The sequence below is a fragment of the Vombatus ursinus genome, unplaced genomic scaffold (genome assembly GCF_900497805.2).
Source record: "Vombatus ursinus unplaced genomic scaffold, bare-nosed wombat genome assembly UNPS02014803.1, whole genome shotgun sequence".
In the NCBI taxonomy this organism is placed as follows: domain Eukaryota; kingdom Metazoa; phylum Chordata; class Mammalia; order Diprotodontia; family Vombatidae; genus Vombatus; species Vombatus ursinus.
The window spans coordinates 2,379,587-2,401,504 of NW_020954581.1; the positions used below are offsets into that span (position 1 = coordinate 2,379,587).

At 40.4% G+C, this 21,918-nt stretch overlaps 2 protein-coding genes across 3 annotated transcripts in view; one reads left to right on the top strand and one right to left on the bottom strand.

Annotated features, from left to right (window-relative positions):
- The first annotated feature begins 306 nt into the window (after window positions 1-306).
- Window positions 307-13,051, top strand: CTBS (chitobiase). Its single transcript, XM_027873954.1, has 7 exons — window positions 307-483; window positions 5,145-5,283; window positions 5,844-6,052; window positions 7,741-7,912; window positions 9,595-9,692; window positions 10,954-11,115; window positions 12,537-13,051. Exons 1-7 carry the CDS (start codon window positions 322-324, stop codon window positions 12,726-12,728), a joined length of 1,134 nt encoding a protein of 377 aa, XP_027729755.1. The 5' UTR covers window positions 307-321; the 3' UTR covers window positions 12,729-13,051.
- A 79-nt stretch (window positions 13,052-13,130) lies between these two features.
- The window catches only part of SPATA1 (spermatogenesis associated 1), a 77,508-nt gene continuing 68,720 nt past the window's right edge, over window positions 13,131-21,918 (bottom strand). For both annotated transcript variants that reach the window (XM_027873953.1, XM_027873952.1), the window contains exons 12-13: window positions 17,487-17,585; window positions 13,131-14,947 (exon numbers count right to left, since the gene is read on the bottom strand). In XM_027873953.1, the coding sequence (XP_027729754.1) occupies window positions 14,864-14,947; window positions 17,487-17,585 (183 nt within the window). In that variant the 3' untranslated portion in view covers window positions 13,131-14,863. The remainder of the gene's footprint in view (window positions 14,948-17,486; window positions 17,586-21,918) is intronic.

The window sequence follows — 21,918 nt, forward strand, 5'->3', positions numbered from 1 at the left end:
CAGGCGCCCCACTATGGGGTGGGGACGCCAGAAGAGGCAAAGGCCAGGGCCTGCCCTCGAGGAGCTTTCAGTCTATGGGAGCCTGGCGCAAACAGACACATCCACGTGATCCGAGGAGATAGGAGCAGCGGAAAGGAGGGATCGCCGAGGGCACTTACGGGCGGGGGCGGGGAGCCTAGGCGGAAGGGCGGCCGGGGCGGGGCCGGGACTCCCCTTCCCGGGCCCTGACCCGGGGCGTGGCCGGGCCAGCGGTGTCCCTCGTGACCGACCCGTCCGCGACACGGGTGGCTCCTGAGCTCCAGGGGTCTGAGGGGAAGCAGGATGTCTGGACGCCCCGCGCTGGGGGGCCTGGCCCGGGCCTGGGTCTGGGCGCTGCTGCTGCTGGGCCTCTGCGCCCCCTCCCCCCAGCCCGCCCCCGCCGACCCCTGCCCGTGCGAAGAGTCCGCGCTCTGCCGCCCCGTGCGCGACAGCCGCGACTTCGAGGTCAGCGCGAGGTCACGTGCCCCGCGGGGGGGGGAGAGCGAGGCGGCGGGGGGCGGGGAGAGCGAGGCGGCGGGGGTGGAGAGCGAGGCGGCGAGGGGCAGAGCGAGGCGGCGGCGGAGAGAGGGAGCGAGGCGGCTGGAGCGGGGAGGGGGGAGAGCGAGTCAGCGGGGCGGGCGGGGGAGCGAGGGGGGGCGGGGAGCCGGGGCGCGCTGGGCCGGCCCAACCCCCACCCCTCCTGTCACAGAGGAGGAAACTGAGACCCCGGACTAGGAGGACCCCCAGAGGCCACCTCTACCCTCCCCCCTCATTTTACACAGGAGGAAACTGCGCCCTCCCCCCTCATTTTACACAGGAGGAAACTGAGGCCTGGACTAGGAGAGCCCCCAGAGGCCACCTCTACCCTCCCCCCTCATTTTACACAGGAGGAAACTGCACCCTCCCCCCTCATTTTACACAGGAGGAAACTGAGACCTGGACTGGGAGGGACCCCAGAGGCCACCTAGCCCTTCCCTCCCCCATGTCACAGAGGAGGAAACTAAGGCCTGCAGCGGGGTAGAGAACTGCAGGAGGCCTGATCCTGAACTGGAAGGAGGAAGCTGAGACCCAGAAAGAAATGACTCCCATCGAGCACATTGACCTGTGGATGCCAACTCCTGAAACTGACTTTCACTGTAGAAGCGAGGAAACTGAGTCCCAGGGAGCCGTCAAGGACCTTAGGGGGGGCAGGGGACCCAGTCCTTCATTTGACAGACCAAGACCCAGCCCTCGATTAGGCAAGGGGCTTTGGCATGTACAGGTGATGGTCATCTGGCCTCCTCCGCTTATCTAAGAGGAGCTTGAACCCCAGAGAGATAAAGTGACACGTTTGGGGTCCATCACCTCCCCCCCACCACACACACATACACACACACACACACACACACACACACGCGCTGAATTTGAACCCTGGTCTTGTGACTCCCAGTGCACCCCTCCCTACTCAGGAGCTGCCTCCCTGCCTCCATAGAGGGGATCAGCCTTCCATGCCCAGGTGACACGGGGGGAGGGGATGGTTGCAGGCAGTCGACGATTCCAAAGGTTCAGTCTTTTGGATTATGTCATGGGGGCTGGTTTGTGTCTCCTCTCTGACAAGACAGCTAACTGGGTTACCTGGAGAACGAGGACCTGGTGTGGCAGCAGAACTCCAGTGGTCCGTTGGAAGGCTCAGTCTCCCTACCCCCTTCTTCCCCTCACCATTTATTTATCCTGACCGTGCTTTTCTGCTGCCCCAGTCTCAATCCTGCTTCCCCCGGCATCTGTATTTATTCCAGCTTGGCTAAACTCATCCCTTGCGTGCCTGACTTTGAATGAAGACACCTCCCCTTATTGCTTAGGATATTGATGGATTGTCGATTCTGCCACAGGACAATGTAGAGAACAGGTTCAAGGTTCAGGTCCCTGGTTGTGAATCCCAGCTTTGTCAGTGTCTCGGACCTTGGGCAAGAAACTGGACTCCTCTGGGCCCCTCAAGTCTCCTTATCTGTAAAATGAGGCCATTGGACTAGAGCACCTCCAAGAACCCTTCCAGCTCCAAAATTTATGATCCTCATATGTGTCTCTCTCTAAAATACTCAAGGCTTGTACCAGGAATTTGTTACTCTCTCAGTGAGGTTGAAAGGCCAAGTCTGAAGGACAGCCTGGGTAGAGATGTACCGTCTAAGTAATCTAATGTGACATTACCGAACATTGATTCTGTCAATGGGCATTAAAATCACCTGTAAACAAAATTTTTATAACTTGCTTAAGAGACAAGAGTTGGTGAATGTTTAACTATTACTGGAAACACTGTAGTCTGGGAAGCACAGCTTTATTAAATACTAAGTGATGTTGATCTATATCGTCAATTTCCCAGATATCAACTCCTTCTGGGTAACTTTTCCAGGACACTAAAAGGCCACTGACCCCAAAGCACATTTCATTAGTTTAAGCAGCAGTTGCAGGCTTCCTGAAAAAGAATAATTAAAATAAATGAAATTTATGTTTATGGTAAATTACTCTTTCCTCTTATTAGGTTCTTAATTTGAAGCCTTTAGTACCAGAATTAGATTAGACATTTCTCTTTTGTGTCATCCTTTCTCCTTCCAGGTTAAAATCAAAATCAGGTCATTTTTTAAAGTTTTGTGGTATAAATTATCAGCCTTATCTTGTTCTATCATGGGGTAACTTTTACTCTTGTTAAGGTGCTTCTCCCAGGCCCCGTTATGGCCTTGAGTTTAAACAATCCTGGGTTTTGGAGGTGTGGTCACCAGAGGAAATACATACATATATACATATATTCAATTAATTAATTGTATCATTTCTTTTTTAAATTTTGGAGTTCCAAATTCTCACCCTCTCTTCCCCTCCCCTTGAGAAGGCAAGCAATTTGATATCAGTTAGGGCACATATATTTTAGAAAGGGACCAGCCTAGCTGAATATGGAAAGGCTGATCACCTGGTTGACCACATAGCGATGAAATTTTACAGCCCAGCATCCTCAAAGATCTTCCACTAAGTCAGTGAAGGATTGTGACCAGTGGAGGGAGTACGCACACCAGGGAAATCATAGATCCTAGAGGTATAAATTTAACCTCTTAAGTACATTCCCTGCAATGGGCCTTAAAAAGTGGTGCACCATTATAGTTTCATGTAAGTTTGAATTATAATAAGTCTGTGGTTGTTCTCCTGATTAAAAAAAGTGGGGGGGGGGGGGACAAAGGGAACACACTATGTGGCTTCCTATGGTAAGCTTGATTTCAGTTTCTAGGAAAATTCTGATTAAAAAGATGGTTACTGGGGCAGCTAGGTGGCGCAGTGGGTAGAGCACCAGCCCAGGAGTCAGGAGGACCTGAGTTCAAATCCAGCTTCAGACACATAACATTACTAGCATTGTGACACTGGACAAGTCACTTAACCCCGGTTGCCTCGAGTGGGGGGAAGAAGATGGTTACTGAATATCTAGAAAAGGAAGCAATGATTACCAAGAGTTCACATGGCTTCATCAAGAACAGGTCATGCCAGACTAACCTTTATTCCCTTTTTTGATAGGGTTATTAAACTAGCAGAACAGGGTAGTGAAGGGATGCTATAGATACAGTTTACCTAGATTTTATCAAAGATTTTGTTTTTAAAGTATCTCATACTATTGTAATAGAATAGATGGGAGATTATGAATTAGATGATAATTCAAACTCAAAGAATAGTCATTAAAGGGTCAATGTGAAACGTGGCAGGTCTTCAGTGTGGTGTCCCTCAGATCTGTGTCTATTCATATGCTGTATTAAGATTTTTATCAATGGCTTGGATAAAGATGGCATGCTCATCAAATTTTTGGGAGACACAAACATAAGGGGGACAGTTAACACACCAAATGACATAATCCAACAAGATCTTGACATATTAGAGACCTGGATTCAGATTAAACCCTAGAATCAGATTAAATCTGACAAGGATAGAGGTAACGTCTTGAGTTTGTGAATTTGATCTTTTGAACTTATGGAAAGGATGGCGAAGATGTCATTTTTGTTAGATAAACTGACTGAAAAATATTTAGGGGTTGAGTAGACTGAAAGCTCAATGTCAGTCATCCATGGGATGTAGCAACCAAAAAAAATCAATTGTGGGCTGTGAGAACATGCCAGAATAAGGAGGTGATAAATCCTCTGGGTTCTACCTTGGTGAGACAACATTTGGAGTATTGTGTTTAGTTTTGAATGATAAATTAATAAATTTAAATAATAATGTTTATTGATTGATTGATTGATTGATGGTTTTGTGTACCATAATTTTTAAAGGACATTGATAAACTGGATCAAACAGAAGAGCAACGAGGATAGTAAAGGGCCTTGAGTCAATGAGCTTGGTGGAAAGGATTGGGAATATTCAGCCCAGGAAAGAGAAGACTCTTGGTGCTTGGGAGGGGCAAGTGGAAGGTGGAGGGCTGTCATTCAATTCAATAAACCTACTATGCGCCAGGCACTGTTGTTGTTGTTCATCTTTTGTTGTCAAAGAGGACCGGTGACATCTAGATGACACCATGGATAGAGTGCTGGGTCTGGAGTCAGGAAGACTCATCTTCCTGAGTTCAAATCTAGCCTCAGACATATTATGATTCATTTCACAAATGCGAATCCTTTTAAAGGGTTATGTAACTCATTATGTGACCCTGGGCAATTCACTTAACCCTATTTGCCTCAGTTTTCTCATCTGTAAAGTGAGCTGGAGAAGGAAATGGCAAACCAACCAAGTATCTTTGCCAAGAAAACACCAAATGGGGTCACAAAGAGTCGGACACAACTGAAACCACTGAAGGACAATAACATGTCTGTCATGCAGGAAAGAGATGAGACTTGTTCCTTTTTGGCCAGAGAGGGCAAAACTAGAAATAACAGGTAGATATTGCAGAGAGGCTAATTTGGGCTTGATGTCAGCCTTGATGATCCCCAACAATTAAGAGTTGTCCAAAGGTAATGGGCTGTGGCGGGAGGTGGTGGGTGCACCTCCTTGGAGGTCTTTGAGCTAAGGTTAGAACTACTGAGGATGTCACACTGTGGGATCTTTTTAGGGATGAGTTGAAATAGGTGGCTTCCAGAATCTCTCGCCTCTAAATTCTATAATTTTACCTTTTCTGTTGGTCTTTACAGGTGTTTGTGTTTGATGTTGGAGGAAAAGCCTGGAAGTCTTATGACTGGTCCCAGATCACAACAGTGGCAGCTTTTGGAAAGTATGACCCTGAACTTTTGTGTTTTGCCCATTCAAAAGGATCCAGGGTAGTACTAAAAGGTTAGTGACTTATCTTATAGGGACTTCAGGGTAGAATCAATAGAAAGACTGCAAGAATCACAAACTATTTCAACCTTTGTATAACTTTAAATTTTTTCTCCTTATGTCTTTATAGTCCTGTCTCATTTCTAGGTTTTCTTTCTTTATTCCCACCATCTGATGTTTTCAATAATTATAAAAATTCTCCTAGGATACTGTCTGATTCATTTCACAAATGTGAATCCTTTTAAAGGGTTGCGTAACTCATTATGTGATCCTGAGCACTGTGACTGTATCTAATTAATATAACAACCTTTGTCTAGGCTCTTAGCCCACAGTTTCTCTGTTTTTAAATTATGCTTAGTGTCTGGATGGGTTATTTTGTAAATTAATGAGATATAAGCTCTATGCTCTTGGTACATCATTTCTCCATGTGGAGAACTCTCAAAGGAGAGTAACTATTCCAGAATATTATGTGGTGTCCTTAAAGGACTTTGATCTCACAAAGTTCTGGAGATTGTAAAACAGATGTCATTAAGGAGTGGAACTTTTTTTTGGCTAAATACGTATTTCTTCCATAGGAGATGTCCCCTTAAAGAATATCGTTGAGCCTACTTTCAGAGAAGCCTGGATAGCGAAACAACTCACATTGGCCAAAAAACAATACATGGATGGAATTAATATAGACATAGAACAAGAAGTTGAAGAGTCATCCCCTGAATATTATGCCTTGACAGCTTTAGTTAAAGAAACGACAGAAGCCTTCCATCGGGAAATTGAGGGATCACAGGTAAAGACAAATCCTATTTTAATTTTTGAAATCCAGCAACTGCTTAGTCAAGCCCAGACAGCCATCCCCTTTTTCAGGATGAGCTATAGAATCTCACCCTAAAGTCTGACAAAGGAGGAAGGTGTTTTGGTCTATGGGCAGGGAGCAACAAGGGAAAAAGGGAGCGGGGCAGCATTCCTGAGAGAGAGAGAGCCAGATTTGGAGCTTAGAAGACCTAGGTTTGAATCCTGCCTCACATACCCACCCCCTGGCTGCGTTTCTCAGAGATATAAACTCTCTATGCTACTTTTCTCACAAGGTTTTTACACTGTGAGTTAAGGGTTTCTCTTGCTCCATAGGTAGGCATGGTATTATGTGCCAAGGGGACCACAGTTGATGGGACCTACTCTGTGTGACGGATTATAACCATGTTAAGGTGTCTCCTCCCTGACGGCCAGCAGCACCAAACTCAGTTGTACTATCCTCATAAACGTTTAGTGAGTCCCTACTGTGGGCAAAGTACTCCAAGGACCCTAAAGAGCTGTGGTTTCTCCTTAAGGAGTTTATAATCTGGTTGGGGGGAATAGGACACATACTTTAAAATGTAACTAACAAGGCCACGTAGATGAATAGTGCAGCCAGTAAGCCCGACATATCAGAGCAAGTCATCCTTTCTGTGCCCAGGATGCTCTAGTCTCAGATTCAAGTTGAACCTTGAAGAACGAATGGGTTTAGGTAAACTGAGTAGGAGGAGAGAAGTTCTGAGTGGAGGGAAACAGTGTAGCTGCCATAAAAGTAGCTAGCATTATGAAGCGCTTTAAGGTTTGCTGGGAGCATCACAAATATTCTGTCACAATAACCCTGGGAGGTAAGGGCTGTTATTATCTCCGTTTTATAGATGAGGAAACTAAGGCAGACAGAGGTTAAGTGACTTGCCCAGGGTCACATAGCTAGTCTTCCTGACTCTAAGTCCAGGGCTCTGTCCACTGCACCACCTAGACAATGTGAACAAAGGCCTAGAGGTAGAAATACACTCATATATGGCGTGCCATGGGTAGACTGTTGCCATTGGCTTGCATTGTGGGTTTACATTTAGAGAATGAGGTTGAGAGGGGGAGATTAGGTCCGATTATGGGGAATTTACAGTCCTGAAGATTTTTAAATTGGGTGAGTAACTTCTTAGAAAGCTGTATTTTAGGGATGTTGTTCTGTGACTATGTCGAATGTTGTGGAGTGGGGAGAGGTTTTAAGCTGAGGGGCAGACAAAGATTGAAAGGGTCCTGGTGTCTCCATGGAATGTCAGCCTGAAGACAGGGACTGGCTGTGTCCAGGATGCTCCAACCTTGGACTTAAGTGGAACCTTAAAGAAAGAAGGGATTTAAGTAAACAGTTGTTTGAGGTCCATAGTTGATGCTCAATAAATGTTAAATTGAATGGAAATGCCCAAGGGGATGAAGGCCTAGACCAAGGCAGCAGCACTCAGATTGAACAAGGACAGGACTCCCCAAAAGTGGCCTCTGATGATCTTACAGGGAAGACGAAGGCATTTTCAAAGCTCTGTTTTTTAAGTTCTGAACAGTCTAGTTTGAAACCTGAACTATATACACGTTGTGAGATGGCTGTTCTTGCCTTGGCCAGTTCCTAGCTGGGCAAGAGCCTCTGCAGCTCCTTATCCTTTTCTAGGCTTACGTTGTGTTTCTTCCCTGCAGGTCACTTTTGATGTCGCCTGGTCTCCAAAGTGCATAGACAAGAGATGCTACAATTACAGTGGAATCGCAGAATCCTGTGATTTCCTCTTTGTGATGTCTTATGATGAACAAAGTCAGATCTGGACAGAGTGTATCGCAGCAGCCAATGCTCCCTATAACCAGACCTTAATAGGTAAGGACCTGGGAAAAGGTTGCTCACTGACAATATTATTCCTAGTGCTTCAAGCACTAAAGGATTTTTTGGATTTTCTGTTTCACCTGTACATCCTTTCAATGTTGATGCTTTCTTGAAACAGGTAGGCTGCTTGTTGCTAGAAAATTTGTTAATAGTTATTTTTGGTGCTTGGGTTTTAAAGCTCATGTAAAGAAACTACTCTATTGGCCTGAATAGAGACCACTCCCTTTGCTCTTAAAATGAGATTATTTCACTATTAAAGCTTTGAACTACACTAAGATTTTTGGGGCACCTGTATAAGGGTAGAGACTATGTCTTATTCTTCTTTCCCTCCCTTACAGCATAATACTTTGTATATTCTGGTAACCCAGGAAATACTTGTTGAATAGAAACTGAATTGACTTAAAATATAAAGTTAGAGAAGTAATATTGTATTGGCAGTACACATAGTATTCAACCTAGCAAATAACCAACTAATGGTCCAGTTTCAAAAAGTATCACCTACACGTAAGAACAGGATTTCATTTAGAATAAATGGCGGTGGCGGTGTGGGGTGGGTCTGTGAATGAGTTGACTGGGCAGTGAATGGTGAAATCCTTCAATAGTTTGATTTTCTGAGTGTAAAATCCATTTCAATCATCTACATTTTACCAAATACCTTCACTGGAGTTTGAACAAATTAGCAAAGCAGCGACAGTAGTACATCTCTCATTTAATTTTGAAACCTGAAAAGGGACTTGAATAAGGCCCCATGGACGAGGTATTCATGGATCAGAAGTCAGGAGGTGAAAAGAGGAGGGGAGGGAGGATGTGCCAGACACAGGCGACACACGGAACAAAAGCCTGGAGAATACAATGCATCTTCATGGGGCGGATAGTCGTCCTATTTGACGGGGGGAGATGCAACTTAATTTATCTTTCTCAGCCCAAAGTGACCTCAGTGGTCACTTGGTCCAGTCCCCTCATTTACAGCTGAGAAAACTGAGGCCAAGGTAGAAGGAAGGACTTAGGTGAAGTTGCACAAGATGCACGCTGCATGCCAGCCCAGACCTGATTCTAATTCTGAGGTTTTTTTCCCCTAGACCAGGTGGCCTTCATTTGGAAGCCAGGCGCTGGCCAAGAAGGGAGCATGGTAATTCGAACACTTCGTCTATAACATAGACACATGCACGCACACACACACACACACGCGCGCATGCACGCACACACAATTTATTGATTAGATGGTGCCTAGATTCACATTGAAATCATCATTTCCCAAAGATTCAACTTGCTAGCCTTATCTGATACTTGAGAATGAAGATGGCCAGAGGGTGTTTTACAAGTCAATAGACAGGGTTTGTGTGCTTTCCTGTAATGTTTTATTCTTCCTAGAACATGACTATTTTAGTTTATTTAAGTCAGTGTTCTGCAGGTTTTTTAAGTAGACTAATGAAATTTAATCTCATTTTTATGAATTTTTTTTTCTATTCAAAGAGAAGTTTTTAAAAAAATGAGACAAGAAGGAATTGATTATTATTGTGGAACTACATCTAAAAAGTCACTTTAGACAAATACAGTATTATTAATTTGCATATATAGTACCTCTTTTGACATCCCTAGGTTTTTAGGTGTTGGAGAACTCGTGGTTATAATGTCAAGATAGCATGGGTTTTATTGTGTCTTTTCTTTTTAATTAGGATATGAAAGCTATCTCAAGATGAACATTGACCCTAAGAAACTTGTAATGGGTGTTCCCTGGTATGGCTATGATTATCATTGCCTGAATTTATCTGAGGTAAGATCATTTTGTTTCATGTCAATTCCGGGTCATTCTCCTATCTATTCTCATACTATCTCCCTTTTCTGTGTGCTTTCTTTCACAAAAAGTAAATAAAACTTTTGCACATATGTTTTAATTAATTAATTAAATTTTTAGTTTTCAGTATTCACTTCCAGAAGATTTTGAGTTTTAAATTTTCTCCACCTCCCTCCCCACCCCCCTCCCCAAGATGGCATGCAATCTGATATAGGCTCTACATATACATTCATATTGAACATATTTTCATATTAGTCATGTTGGAGAGAATTAGAACCAATGGGAAGAATCATGAGAAAGAAGAAACAAAAAAAAAAGAGCAAATAGTATGCTTCAATCTGCATTCAGACTCCATAGTTCTTTCTCTGGCTTCCACATATGGTTTTAAACTGAGTAGCTTGAGTTTCTAGAGGACAGATCATGGCATGATAGATTTTTTTTTTAAAAATCGACTGCACAAGGAGAAGGTTGGAGGAGGCAGATTTAGACGGCTGGTCTGACAGAGAGCTGGGGGTTTTGGTGGACTGCAGGGGCAATGGGAGTGCACAGTGTGATATGGCTGCCAAATAAAACTAACTGATCATGTATTACATTAAGGGCGACAGAGATCCCAGGAATAAGAAGATGGTGGTCCCATTGTATCCTGCTCTGTTCAAACCACATCTGAGAGATTTTGTTCAGTTCTGGACACTAGGAAATTTAGGAAAAATATGGCTGAGCTGGAGGGCATCCGATGTGGAGGGCAACTAAGATCAATTAGTCAATCACTAAACATTTATTAAGCACCTACTAATGTGCTGGGCACTGTGCTAAGCACTGAGGAGACCACCCCCCCTCCCATAAAAAGGCAAAAAGAGATTTAAGTTCACTTGATATAAGAATTGGTTGAAGGATCTGGAGTCATTTGACCCAGAGAAGACTCAGAGAGGATATGTGGATTGTTTTCAGTTCTGTGATGAGCGGTCACGTGAAAGAGAGAGTATACTGGTTCTGCTTGGTCCTCAAGGAGGGATTTACTAACAGAAATGGGTGAAAGCTGCAAAGAGGCAGATTTAGGTAACTTTCTGTCAGTGACGTGGGCCCTTGGAATCTACTCATTTTCATTTTAGGGGAAAAAAAGCTTAATCTCACAATTACATCTATCCCTAGTGTCAGTATTAATCAGATTTCCAGGCTTATCTTTCTGGGAACTTGTACTTAGTTCAGAGTGATTAACACTCAAGTTCTTGTTTGTCACTAGGATCACGTCTGCACCATTCCCAAAGTGCCTTTCCGTGGGGCACCATGTAGTGATGCTGCAGGCCGCCAGGTGACCTATAAGGCCATCATGCAGCAAGTGAATAGTTCCCTTTCTGGAAGCCAGTGGAATGCCCAACAGCAGGCCCCATATTATAACTATAAGGTAAGAGATTTTAAGTTGATATATATTATTTATTATAGTGTATACTCGTGTAAGAACTTACTAGATATTTATATCAGTTATTTTAGTATATGAAATATGATGTCCATCTTCCTTAAAAACACTGGAATCAAACTCTGGGCAAAAGAGGACTTTCAGTTTCCTGCTTAGTAATTCGAGCTATTTGAAATAGTAAAAAGTTGCAAAATTTTATGATATTTGTCATTTTAAACGATGATCAAAAATTCACAGATCTTAGCAGCACTTACTAGATTTTTTTAATTGGCACAAGGGTGACTGTCTTTTGAAAGAACTGTTTTCATTAAATTCCTCGTAAGTTGTGGTTGTTTTTTTAACTCTTTGATCCCATACTGTGCTTTTGCTCCACAATGTCGAAAAGCTTCAGAGTTTCATCTTGAATCTTGGTCAGATTCAAAGGAAGACAAACCAAAGTTTTGGTTCTTAATCTGCAGAATTAAGCCTTTCCCTTTTAGCCATAAATTCTGCATATTGATTAATGACCTAATATATAAAATATATATATAATGTAAACATACATGAATAAATATAATTTATGTAAATATACAAATATATTTAAATAAATAAAATTTTTATATTAATAAGTAAATATTTATATGTAAAGCATATACATATATGATTTTGTTATTTCTAAGAATTTTTAATCCTTAATATAAAGTGTGAAATAATTATAGAGATAAATGCAATCCAAAGTATGATGAAGTGATGCTACTTTTTCTTTTAAACATGGGCAGAACTCACACATCCAAGTTCATATTGTCCATTGTCCTCCAGCTATAAAAGGCTTTATTCCTGTACTACTGCAGATATCCAAAACATTTTGGGAACACTTTTTTAAAAAAATTGCTTTTGAAGACACTTTACTAGTTGCTCACCACACCCTCCTCCCCAAAACAAAGAAATAAACAAACAACTAGTGGTCTCATTTTCCAATCAAAACCATTCTTTCTTGGTCTGCTGTATTCTCTGTCTCCTTTACTTTCACCCCTAGCAATAACCTTCTGCTGCCATACATAGTTGAGCCAGCAGCCTGAGAAGTTCTGAGAAGCTCTGCTGGTGCTAGAAGGAGCTAAGACAGCCTGGCTGGGGCTGTCTAAACTGAGGAAGGAGCCCCAGAGCCCCCAGTGAGGGGGACAGGGAAAGGAGGGGAAAACATGGAGGACCAACTGATTAATAAGCTCCTTTATGGACCATATGTCATAACTTAGGGGTAATTGACTGTAAGTTTCAATGAATGCCCATTAACAGTGGTATGGAAAATGATAGAACCACAAAATAACAGAGCCTCTGGTAGTGGTGCCTTCTCTTTTTGGATTTAAGAAATGGTGTTTGTTTTTTTTTTCTATGACCTTATTTTGGTGTTCTATATTTCCGTATTTGTGTAGGACACTGATGGCCACTTTCATCAGGTGTGGTATGACAACCCGAAGAGCATTTCTTTAAAGGCGGCATTTGTAAGGGATCATGGCTTAAGGGGCATTGGGATGTGGAATGGGAACTGTCTTGACTACTCTGGGGATGAGGTAGCCAAACAGCAAACTAAGGACATGTGGAGGGCCTTACAGGTAAATGGGTAAAGGACTAATTAAAAAACGCTGCTCAAAATACACAATTCAAGTCATTCTGTTTGTACTTTACATCTTATTTCTTGAAAAAATAATTTGTTAATGTTTTCTTTCCAAATAGTTCTATTCTATTCTGAAGCATTTTGATAATTGGTGTACCAATAGAACTATAACTGAATTGTCAGCTTAAGGCTTGTAAGTTGAATTTCAAACATATATTTTCATCATTTAAGAAACACAAAAGTTGAGAGATGAGTCTATCTTTCAGTATGAAATAATCTTCTTTATTTTATAAGATGTTTTATCTGTCACTTAATAAACCGGTATTTTCATAATTTTATTATGTGCATGTCTTTTTGTCCATGATATTAACATGTATGCTTACGTATTTATAAACTATGCAGAAAGCTCTAAAACTTGTAAAGGGAAACCTAGTTTGCTTAGGACATATTTTAAAAAAAAACCTATTCTCTGAAAAGCAATTTACTCTGTAATTTTATTTGTCCAACAAAGCTAATATTAAAATTAATATAGAATGTCTTCTCCTTAGGGCCAATGCATTGTTAAAGGGAGGATGGGATATTGGCTTAGTGATTCTTCTCTTCGGGTAGCACCTCAGTGCCCTGTGAGGCTTGCTTTTGCTTCATCCCAACCTCTAGACAGGTGACTTTAAGATAAAAGATATAGAATTGGCCCAGGTAATTTAAAAAAAAGATACTCTTTTAAACTAGTATGGTGGTGTTGCCTAAATTTTCAGCTAAATTATGCTTTTGAGACAGATATTTTCAAGAAGAATTTTATTATTATCAAATTTACTATAGGGATAACTTAGTAGATAATCTGATATTATTCTTATGCTATTCTTGATGAAACAATTCTCCTAAGATCCTTTTCTGTGCATCTATAATTTATTCATTGACAACCTTATTGCTAAGTTGTTTGTTTCAAATTTACAATATTTTCCCACATTGAGATTTTGCTTCTAATTTTAACCTCATGACGTTAGTTTATGAACTGATGTTTCTCTTTCTAAAACACAGTAGTTTAATATTTAGAATTTTCCTAACTCTTTAGCCAGGTTTCATTTCAGAACCCTCTGCTTTTTCATATGGCGAATTATAAAAACAACAGCATTATATCAAATTATGATTTGCATTTCGATAGTACTGGCTGTATAACTGTCTAGGGACATTACAAACCTATTCCTATGAACCCTGGACTCACATAAATCTAATCTTTCCTAACTGTTTTTCCTATTAATCAGAATAAAAGGAGGTAAAATTTGACCGTCCTTTCTAGGTCTAGGGCATATGTAAGATCTCTGCTTCCAATTTACATGGCTGCTAATAGCAGAATGCCTGGAACATCCAGTCAAAAGGATGATAATTCATAGTCTATTTTGAATTACTGATGGTTTCTATGCTTCTAAAATATGTTAATAAGATACTTCTTGGATACTAATCCCAGGAGTTTCCTCTTGAGTGCTCCAAATGGTAAACTCGATTTCCTCAGTCTTAGATTCTTAGGCGACTGTTTAGTTAAAATAAAACAAAGGATTATTCTTTTAATTATCAGGGTTACATAAAAAAAAAATCAGTGTAGCCTTTTGTACCAAGACGTGGTGGTTTGCTAAGACTAATAATGGACCTTTATTCTTAACTCCTAGATGAATTATCTTAAACCCAGCAATAGAATAATGAAATACTTTACTGTAAAATGAAGTCCAGTCATCTTGAAATACTCAAAAATAACTAAATAATGCCCTGAACAAATTACTTGGCTTTTCACTGCTCTCTCTCTCTCTCTTTTTCTCTCTTTCTTCCTTTCTCTCTTTCTCTCTCTCTCTCTTTTTCTTTTTCTTTTTTTTACCAAAGCTACTCTTAGAGTTCATCTTCCAACTTGTGGAGGGGGTGTGATCTTTCTTAGTGGAAGGAGTACCCACTCTGACAAAATCACAGATCCTCAAAGTATTGAAGAAGTATACTGTGCTTAACATTTCCTGAGTCACTTTATAAACTCAATATGAAAAATAATGGAATAGAGATACAAGGCTTATAAAGAAACATTGGCAAGAACAATGGATGGACAGTCTTCAAATAAGTCTAAACATTTTGAAAAATAAGACAGTTCTAAGTAAATACATATGACTAGGAGCTTAAAGATGCTTTCATTTTCTTTTGTTCCAGTTCCATTTTTAATGTTCGTCTGTCTGAAATTGCTTGTTTTCTCATCTGCAAAAAGAATTGGAAATTGTAAAGGAAGGCTCCCAGATGAGATCTAGGTTGAAATGATTTTAAGTACCTTTCAAAGATTAATTAAATCTCACATTGGTATTCTGAAGGTGCTCACAATAATCATGCAGTACAGTGGCTACCATAATTAAGCAGCAGTTTCAATGGACTTCTGTGTTCTCATCCCCTAATACCATTGTTCCCTGTCTACTGCCTTTAACTTTCAGGGGACAAAAACTAGGTTGCTGAACAGCAAAATTTTACTGTGATATTCATAGCTAGTTCTTAGGCTTCACATAGCATACTGAAATAATACCATATTTTGCTAAAAAAAATTTTTCTTTATTACAATGAAAGACCAGATACCAGTTTATGTTCTCTGCTCAAATTTCAAAATGAGATTTCACTAAATGACAGTATTTTAATAATAATGAATAACCAATATTTAGATAGGGCTTTAAAGGTTGGGAGAGTGATTAACATATATTATCTCCTGCCCATTTAACATACCAGAAGGTGAGGATTTGTCATTAGAACACACATTAGAATAAATACCTATTAAGTCCTCTTTGAATGCCTTATCTTGCCATAGAAGTGGCATTCCTCACGGCTATGTCAGTAGGTCCGAAGCTTGGGCATGTACCACCATGTTGGAAAGGGTTTTTAAGTGTGGCCTTAGTGGTGAATGACTGTCTATTGTCTGAAGACCATCCTTACACAATTTAGAAACCAGTTGCCAGGTTGGCCACAAAATAATCAAATTTTTGCCCTCAGTAAGTCCTGAAAGCCATAGAGGAGCTCTGATCCCCACTGTGGAGGGAATATCCACACCAGTGACACCAATATAGTATTAAGGTAATACAATGTTACTTAAAATTAGATACAGTACCTTTACTGTATGGGTGGTGCAAGGATCTTTATAAAGAAATTTCTTGATCAATCAATTTGGATAATGGCTCACAATTATTTAAACTTTGAGGTTTCCAAAGAACTTTGCTCATAATCTCCCCATGAGGTAGATAGTAGAAGTATTATCCCCATTTTAAAGATCAAGAAACTGATGCTCGTGGTGGTTGTGACTTGTCCTTAAGCGAGGCAGTGTTGTATAGCAGATGAGTGTTGGACTTATTAGAAAGTGTCCTCACTACCTATGTGACCATGTGCAAGTCACTTAAACTTTCTGAGTCTCAGTTTCTTCATCTGTAAAATGCAGATAATGTAAGTATTACTTAGTTCACAAGGTGATTATGAAGCTCAGATGAAAATGTTATTTTGCAAATTTTAAAGCACTATGTTTTTATTATTATTATTATTATTTGGTCATTCTGGGAGTAAAGATCACCTTAGAACTGAACCCAGGCCTTTTGACTCTGGGGCCAGTGCCCCCTTCCATACACATTGCATTTCATAATATTACAGTCAACCGCAGGCCAGATATTTACAGTTAAAATATTTATCTTCCCTGGGTGATCTCACTGGTCACTGGTTGACATATAATTGATTTGACCATATCAATTAGTGCTGATTATAAGGAAAGACCAATGGTCAGGTACAATGTCCTTATATAGAGAGGATCTAAAAAAAAAAAGATTTTTTTCTTCTATAGTCCAATTATATGCTGGTGCATTTATAAGTCAGGAATGTACTGGTTTTGGGTAGCATCAAAAACAGACAAATGTATACAATTGTATCCTCATGCTTGGGGGCAGCTGTGCAGAGCCATAGATAGAGCACTGGGTCTGGAATCTGGAAGACCTGAGTTCAGGTCAGGCCTCAGACACTTGCTAGCTCTGCGACCCTGGGTGAATCACTTAACCCTGTTTGCCTCAGTTTCCTCATCTGTCAAATGAGCTGGAGAAGGAAGTGGTAAACCACTCCAGGATCTTTGCCAAGAAAATTCCAAATGGGGTCATGAAGACTCAGATATGACTGAAACGACTGAACAACAAACACATTCTTAGTCCCTTTTGTTTTAATATTAAGTATTTTAATTCTTTGTAAAGTGGTAAACAATATGGTATATGTGATAATTCTCTATTAGCAAGAATATTTGCTTAAGATAGAATGCCGCATTCCACATTTATACTAGATAACATGAGCATCATATGATGATGTTTTAGTTACATATGTGATTAATATCACATGTACTCAAAGTAGGTCCAAAATCTCTACTTGGCAAAATTTCCCATTAACCTTTTTTTAGCCTAGAGCATGTTACAAACTTTAAAGTAGTAAAACTACATTTTTTTGAGGAAAAAGAAAATGTTCTATAGCTCTGAAGTTTCACTAATTAAGATGGATTTCTGCCTCAGTCTATGCTAAATAGTGAGCATTGGACTTTAATCTGGACTTTAATCTTTTTGGCAAGTAGGACTATTTAAATGATCTAACAACCCAATTCAGCACTTGTTTGTTTGTTGGGAAGAGTTAATTTTGCTGTATCACAAAATAATCAACCCTAAGTATCCTCTTACAATATAAGTATAAAAATGTTGTATTTTAAGGAATAATTTATACGATTAGTAGAAAACAAAATTACCTTAATTTCTATCATGAGTTTCATTTTGTCAGTGTCCAGTTTTCTCTTCAGTTGGTCAATTGCATGCTGTACTTCAGTGATCTGGATTATAAGACTATTCTGTGAAATAGACGAGAACATGCATTTTTACTTATCCCAGAATCACTGAATTTAGAGCTCAGAGGGGACCTTCAGAGTCATTCAGTCCAACCTTCCTCATTAACAGGTGAAGAGAGGCTTAGCGATATTACAACAACCTGTCTATAAGATTTTTATTTCTTTATAATTAGTTGCTACAATCTTTGACTACCCCTTATGATACTCTGTTGTCTCTGATTTTGGAGTAATTCCATATGTCCCTCAGAACTATTCACTTTCTTTTTCTTTGTTTTGTTGCCAAAGTTAGACTATATCCTCAAAATAAATTGCATCTAAATTAATATTTGGGGTCATTTTTCAAGGTGATTTCCATTTTAGACATGTAACATTTGATGTGATAAGATATACAAGTGGAAATGTCTACTAAGCCCTTGAAAATATGTGATTGGCAGAAGCAAACACTTCTGAGGAGGGACAGGGTCAAAAGAGAATAAACGGGGTGGGATAGGATGAAGGGAAATGAAGTGTTTTGCATGACTACACATGTATAACCTATATCAAGTTGCTTGCCTTCTCAATGAGGGTGGGTGGAGAGGGAGGAAAGGAGAGAATTTGGAACCCAAAGTTTTAAAAACAAATGTTAAAAATTGTTTTCACATGCACTGGGAAATAAGATATACAGGCAATGGGATATAGAAATCTATCCTGCCCTACAGGAAAATGGAAGGTAAAGGGGATAAGAGAAGGTGGGGGGTGGAGATAGAAGGGAGCGCATATTAGGGGAAGGGGTATTTAGAATGCACACAGTCTTGGGGTGGGGAGAGAGATGAGACAGGGAGAAAATTTGGAATTCAAAATCTTGTGGAAGTGAATGTTGAAAACTAAAAATAAGTAAATTAATAGAAAATGTGCTTGGAATTCAGAGAAAGTTCAGTTCTTGATATCTAGATTTGGAAATTGTCCAAACAGATGAAAGCTGAAGTTACAGAGTTGATGAGTTCTTAACAGGGGGAACAGGATGAAGGATTGAGACTGGTGGAACATTGACATTTAGGTGGTAGGAGGCAGAGCCAGTAAGGAAATGGTAATGTGTTGGGAAAAAAAGTTTTAAGAAGAAGTAGATGATCAAGGTATCAAATGCTCTAGAAAGATCCAAAAGAATAAAGACTAGGAAAAGGTCATTTTATTTAGCAAGTAGAGAGTCACTGACCTTTCTGAGGAAAATTTCAGGTGCAGAGACATAAGCCATATTCAATATAAATTACTAATTATGAATCCTGTTGCTTCAGAAGGCAAAGGCCTGAGGTAAAATGATTAATCAAGAAGCTATGAAGCACCCTGTCACAGGTTTTCACAGGGGTAAATAGAGGATCTAAGCTATTGCTTAATGCCCTCAACAATTCCCTAAGACACTGAGTTGCAGATAAATTGTTGACCTACATCCATAGTGGGGATTTCCACACCAGAGTATTTCCTATGTAGATGAAATCACAAAGCCCAACCAGAAAAATAACCCAAACTGTAAGACATAAGTAGTCATGAACTCTATGTCTCTAGCTCTCTGTATAATTGGGATTTTCAATACTGAATCAAGCAGTTGAGTACAAAGTGATAAGAATTCTTTTGATTAGTGCAAACTAGTAGGTGAGTCAAAGTCATCAGACTTCATTGTTAGGACAGAGGGAAGTCATTTGTTTCAAAGGGAAAAAGAACTATGAGGAAAATTGAGTAGAAATGTATGCTAAACTCTCTTAGGCAATTATATCTGTGCCTTTCTGTTCAAATTATGGGAATATAATAACCAAGGCATCACAATTGACCTGATGGTTATGTATTCTGATCTCAGGTGATGCATCTAGAAGGAAACAGATTCCTAAGTTCTAACCTTGCAAACCCAAATTATAAAAATAGGATGAGTGGAAGTGTGCAGAAGTGAACAGAAAGCTGGTCTTAGAGTCAGGAGGACCTGAATTCTACTTCTGCCTCTGACGTATACTTACCTGTATTGATCCAGGCAAGTCCTTTAACCTCTCAGTGAAAGACTATATTGCAGAAAAGTTACCCACTAGTATTAAGTTTCCTCATGAAGGTGTTATCTACACCAATAAAATTATAGGTTTATGCTTAAAAAAAGATATTACCACAATTTTAGCATCCAAAGGACCAACCAAAATTCATTGTTCCACAACAGAAAATATAATTGTTCTGGTTCAAACTAATCAAAGTCAACAAATATTAATTAAGCATCTACTACATGCAGGTCACTGTGAAAATTCCAAAGACACGAGAAAAAAATGATACAATCACCGTAGGGCCTCCATTCTACTGGGTGGAGTATAAGTGGAAGGCAGTGGTGCCAAATCCCTTAGAAGTGATTTGAGGAGGTAGAGGGTACTTTAAGGTGGGGACAAGGAAGGCTTCACACAGGAGGTGTTAAATGAGTTGAACCTTGAAGGAAAAGGGGTTTCAACAGGCAGAGATATGAGGGAACAAGGCCCAGGAATAAGGTATGGTCCTTGTGAATGCAAAGAGATGGGAGAAGATATCCGTCAGTCAGCCTGGAACCTTGCAGATGAATGGAAGGTATGTGACCTAAGGTGGTAAGGACAGACTGGGGCTACATAATAGAGAGCCCAAAACACCAGACTGAGGAATCTGTATTTTATTCCATGGACAACAGGGAGGCCTGGAAGGTCCTTGACTAGGAGTGGAAGAGTTGTGCCTGAGCCCTAGGAAATGACTGGCAGCTGTGTTAAACCAGTATCGGAGGGGCAGAGTGATAAAGCTGTACCCTAAGCACCTGTTTTTAAGGGGGGGTGACAGTAAGTTTTAGGGAGCATTTCCCCCTTGGTTCTACTGCTTTTTCTCCCATACTCAGGATTCCTCCTCAGTGTGCAGCACCTGCACCAAAGCCGGTGCTGGAGCCCATTCAGCAAAGACATGGGCAGGCACTGATAAGGATCAGCACAAAACCTGAATCATTGGTGAAGGAAAACATGTTGAGCCAATAGTGTGAGCTCCCTGATGAGGCCATTTGTGGAGCCGTATCGAGCCAGCTCTGTTTCATGCCTCTACATGAGTGACTTCAGAATATTTGTTGGCTTCTAATCCCAACTTTCTGCTTGGGTTCATTTGTTCATTTATTCATTTATTTATTAATTAATTCATTTGTTTATTTGTTTATTACACTTATCTTGTATTTCCCTGTAAAGGACCTTGTCCTGTCTTTAACCTAACTCTGTGTTACTGTTCTAGACTTTTGAGTGCTAAGACAGTAAATGTGCCCAGGTCATGATACCTTGTTAATTCTTAAAGGGACTTAGACCATCCAACCCAGATGCAATTGCCATCTGAGACTAGTACTTCTGGCTATTAATCTTGGACCACCTGGATAAATTACAGTAGTCCACAGTACTCATTAAACTGTATTTAATGGAGAATATAACCTGGTGGACGTCTGCCATGAGGAATGAATGAAAAGTGGCCTTACAGACAAAATAGAGGTAGTCTGGACTGTGCAATCCTCCCACCACCTTTTAGTAATTTATAAACACCAAACATACTTATCCGGAATGTCATGATTTATCCCAAAGACATCTTAATATATAAGTTGAAGTCTGGAAAACATGCAATTTTTCAAGGAAGTATGAAGCTGCCACCAGGAAGACCATTTTAAAGCCAAATTAGAAAAATACCACTTCCAACGGAATAAATTAGGAATTCTTTGGGCATATTGTGCTAAGAGATGGAGCTGCAGAAATCCTAATCCTAATCAGGAATACTGACCAACAAATCACAGAATCACAGAGTTAGAAGGTATCTCAAAGGTCTTCCAAACCCACTTCTCCCTGAACAAAAACTGTCTCTACAATACAGCTGATAAGTGATCAATGGACCTTTGATTGATGTCCTTCAGTGCTGAATACCACTACGTCCTAAGGCAAGTCATTCTGCTTTTAGATAACCCTAAATTGTTAGGAAGTTTTACATCAAGCCTAAATAGGCCTCTCAGCAATTTCCAGTCAACTCAACAAAGTTTTATTAAGTGCCTACAATGTGCCTGGCATTTTGTTAGATGCCATAGATTTTGTTGTTCAGTTATGTCTGACTCTTTGTGGCTGTGTGGACCATAGCACGCCAGGCCCTTCTATCCTCCACTAACTCCCAGAGTCTGTCCAAGCTTATGTTCTTGCTTCCATGACACTATCCATCCATCTCATCCTCTGCCATACCCTTCTCCTTTTGCCTTCAGTCTTTCACATCGGGATCTTTTCCAGTGAGTCTCATCTTCTCATTATGTGGCCAAAGTATTTAAGCTTCAGCTTCAGTATTTGACCTTCCGGTGAATAGTCTC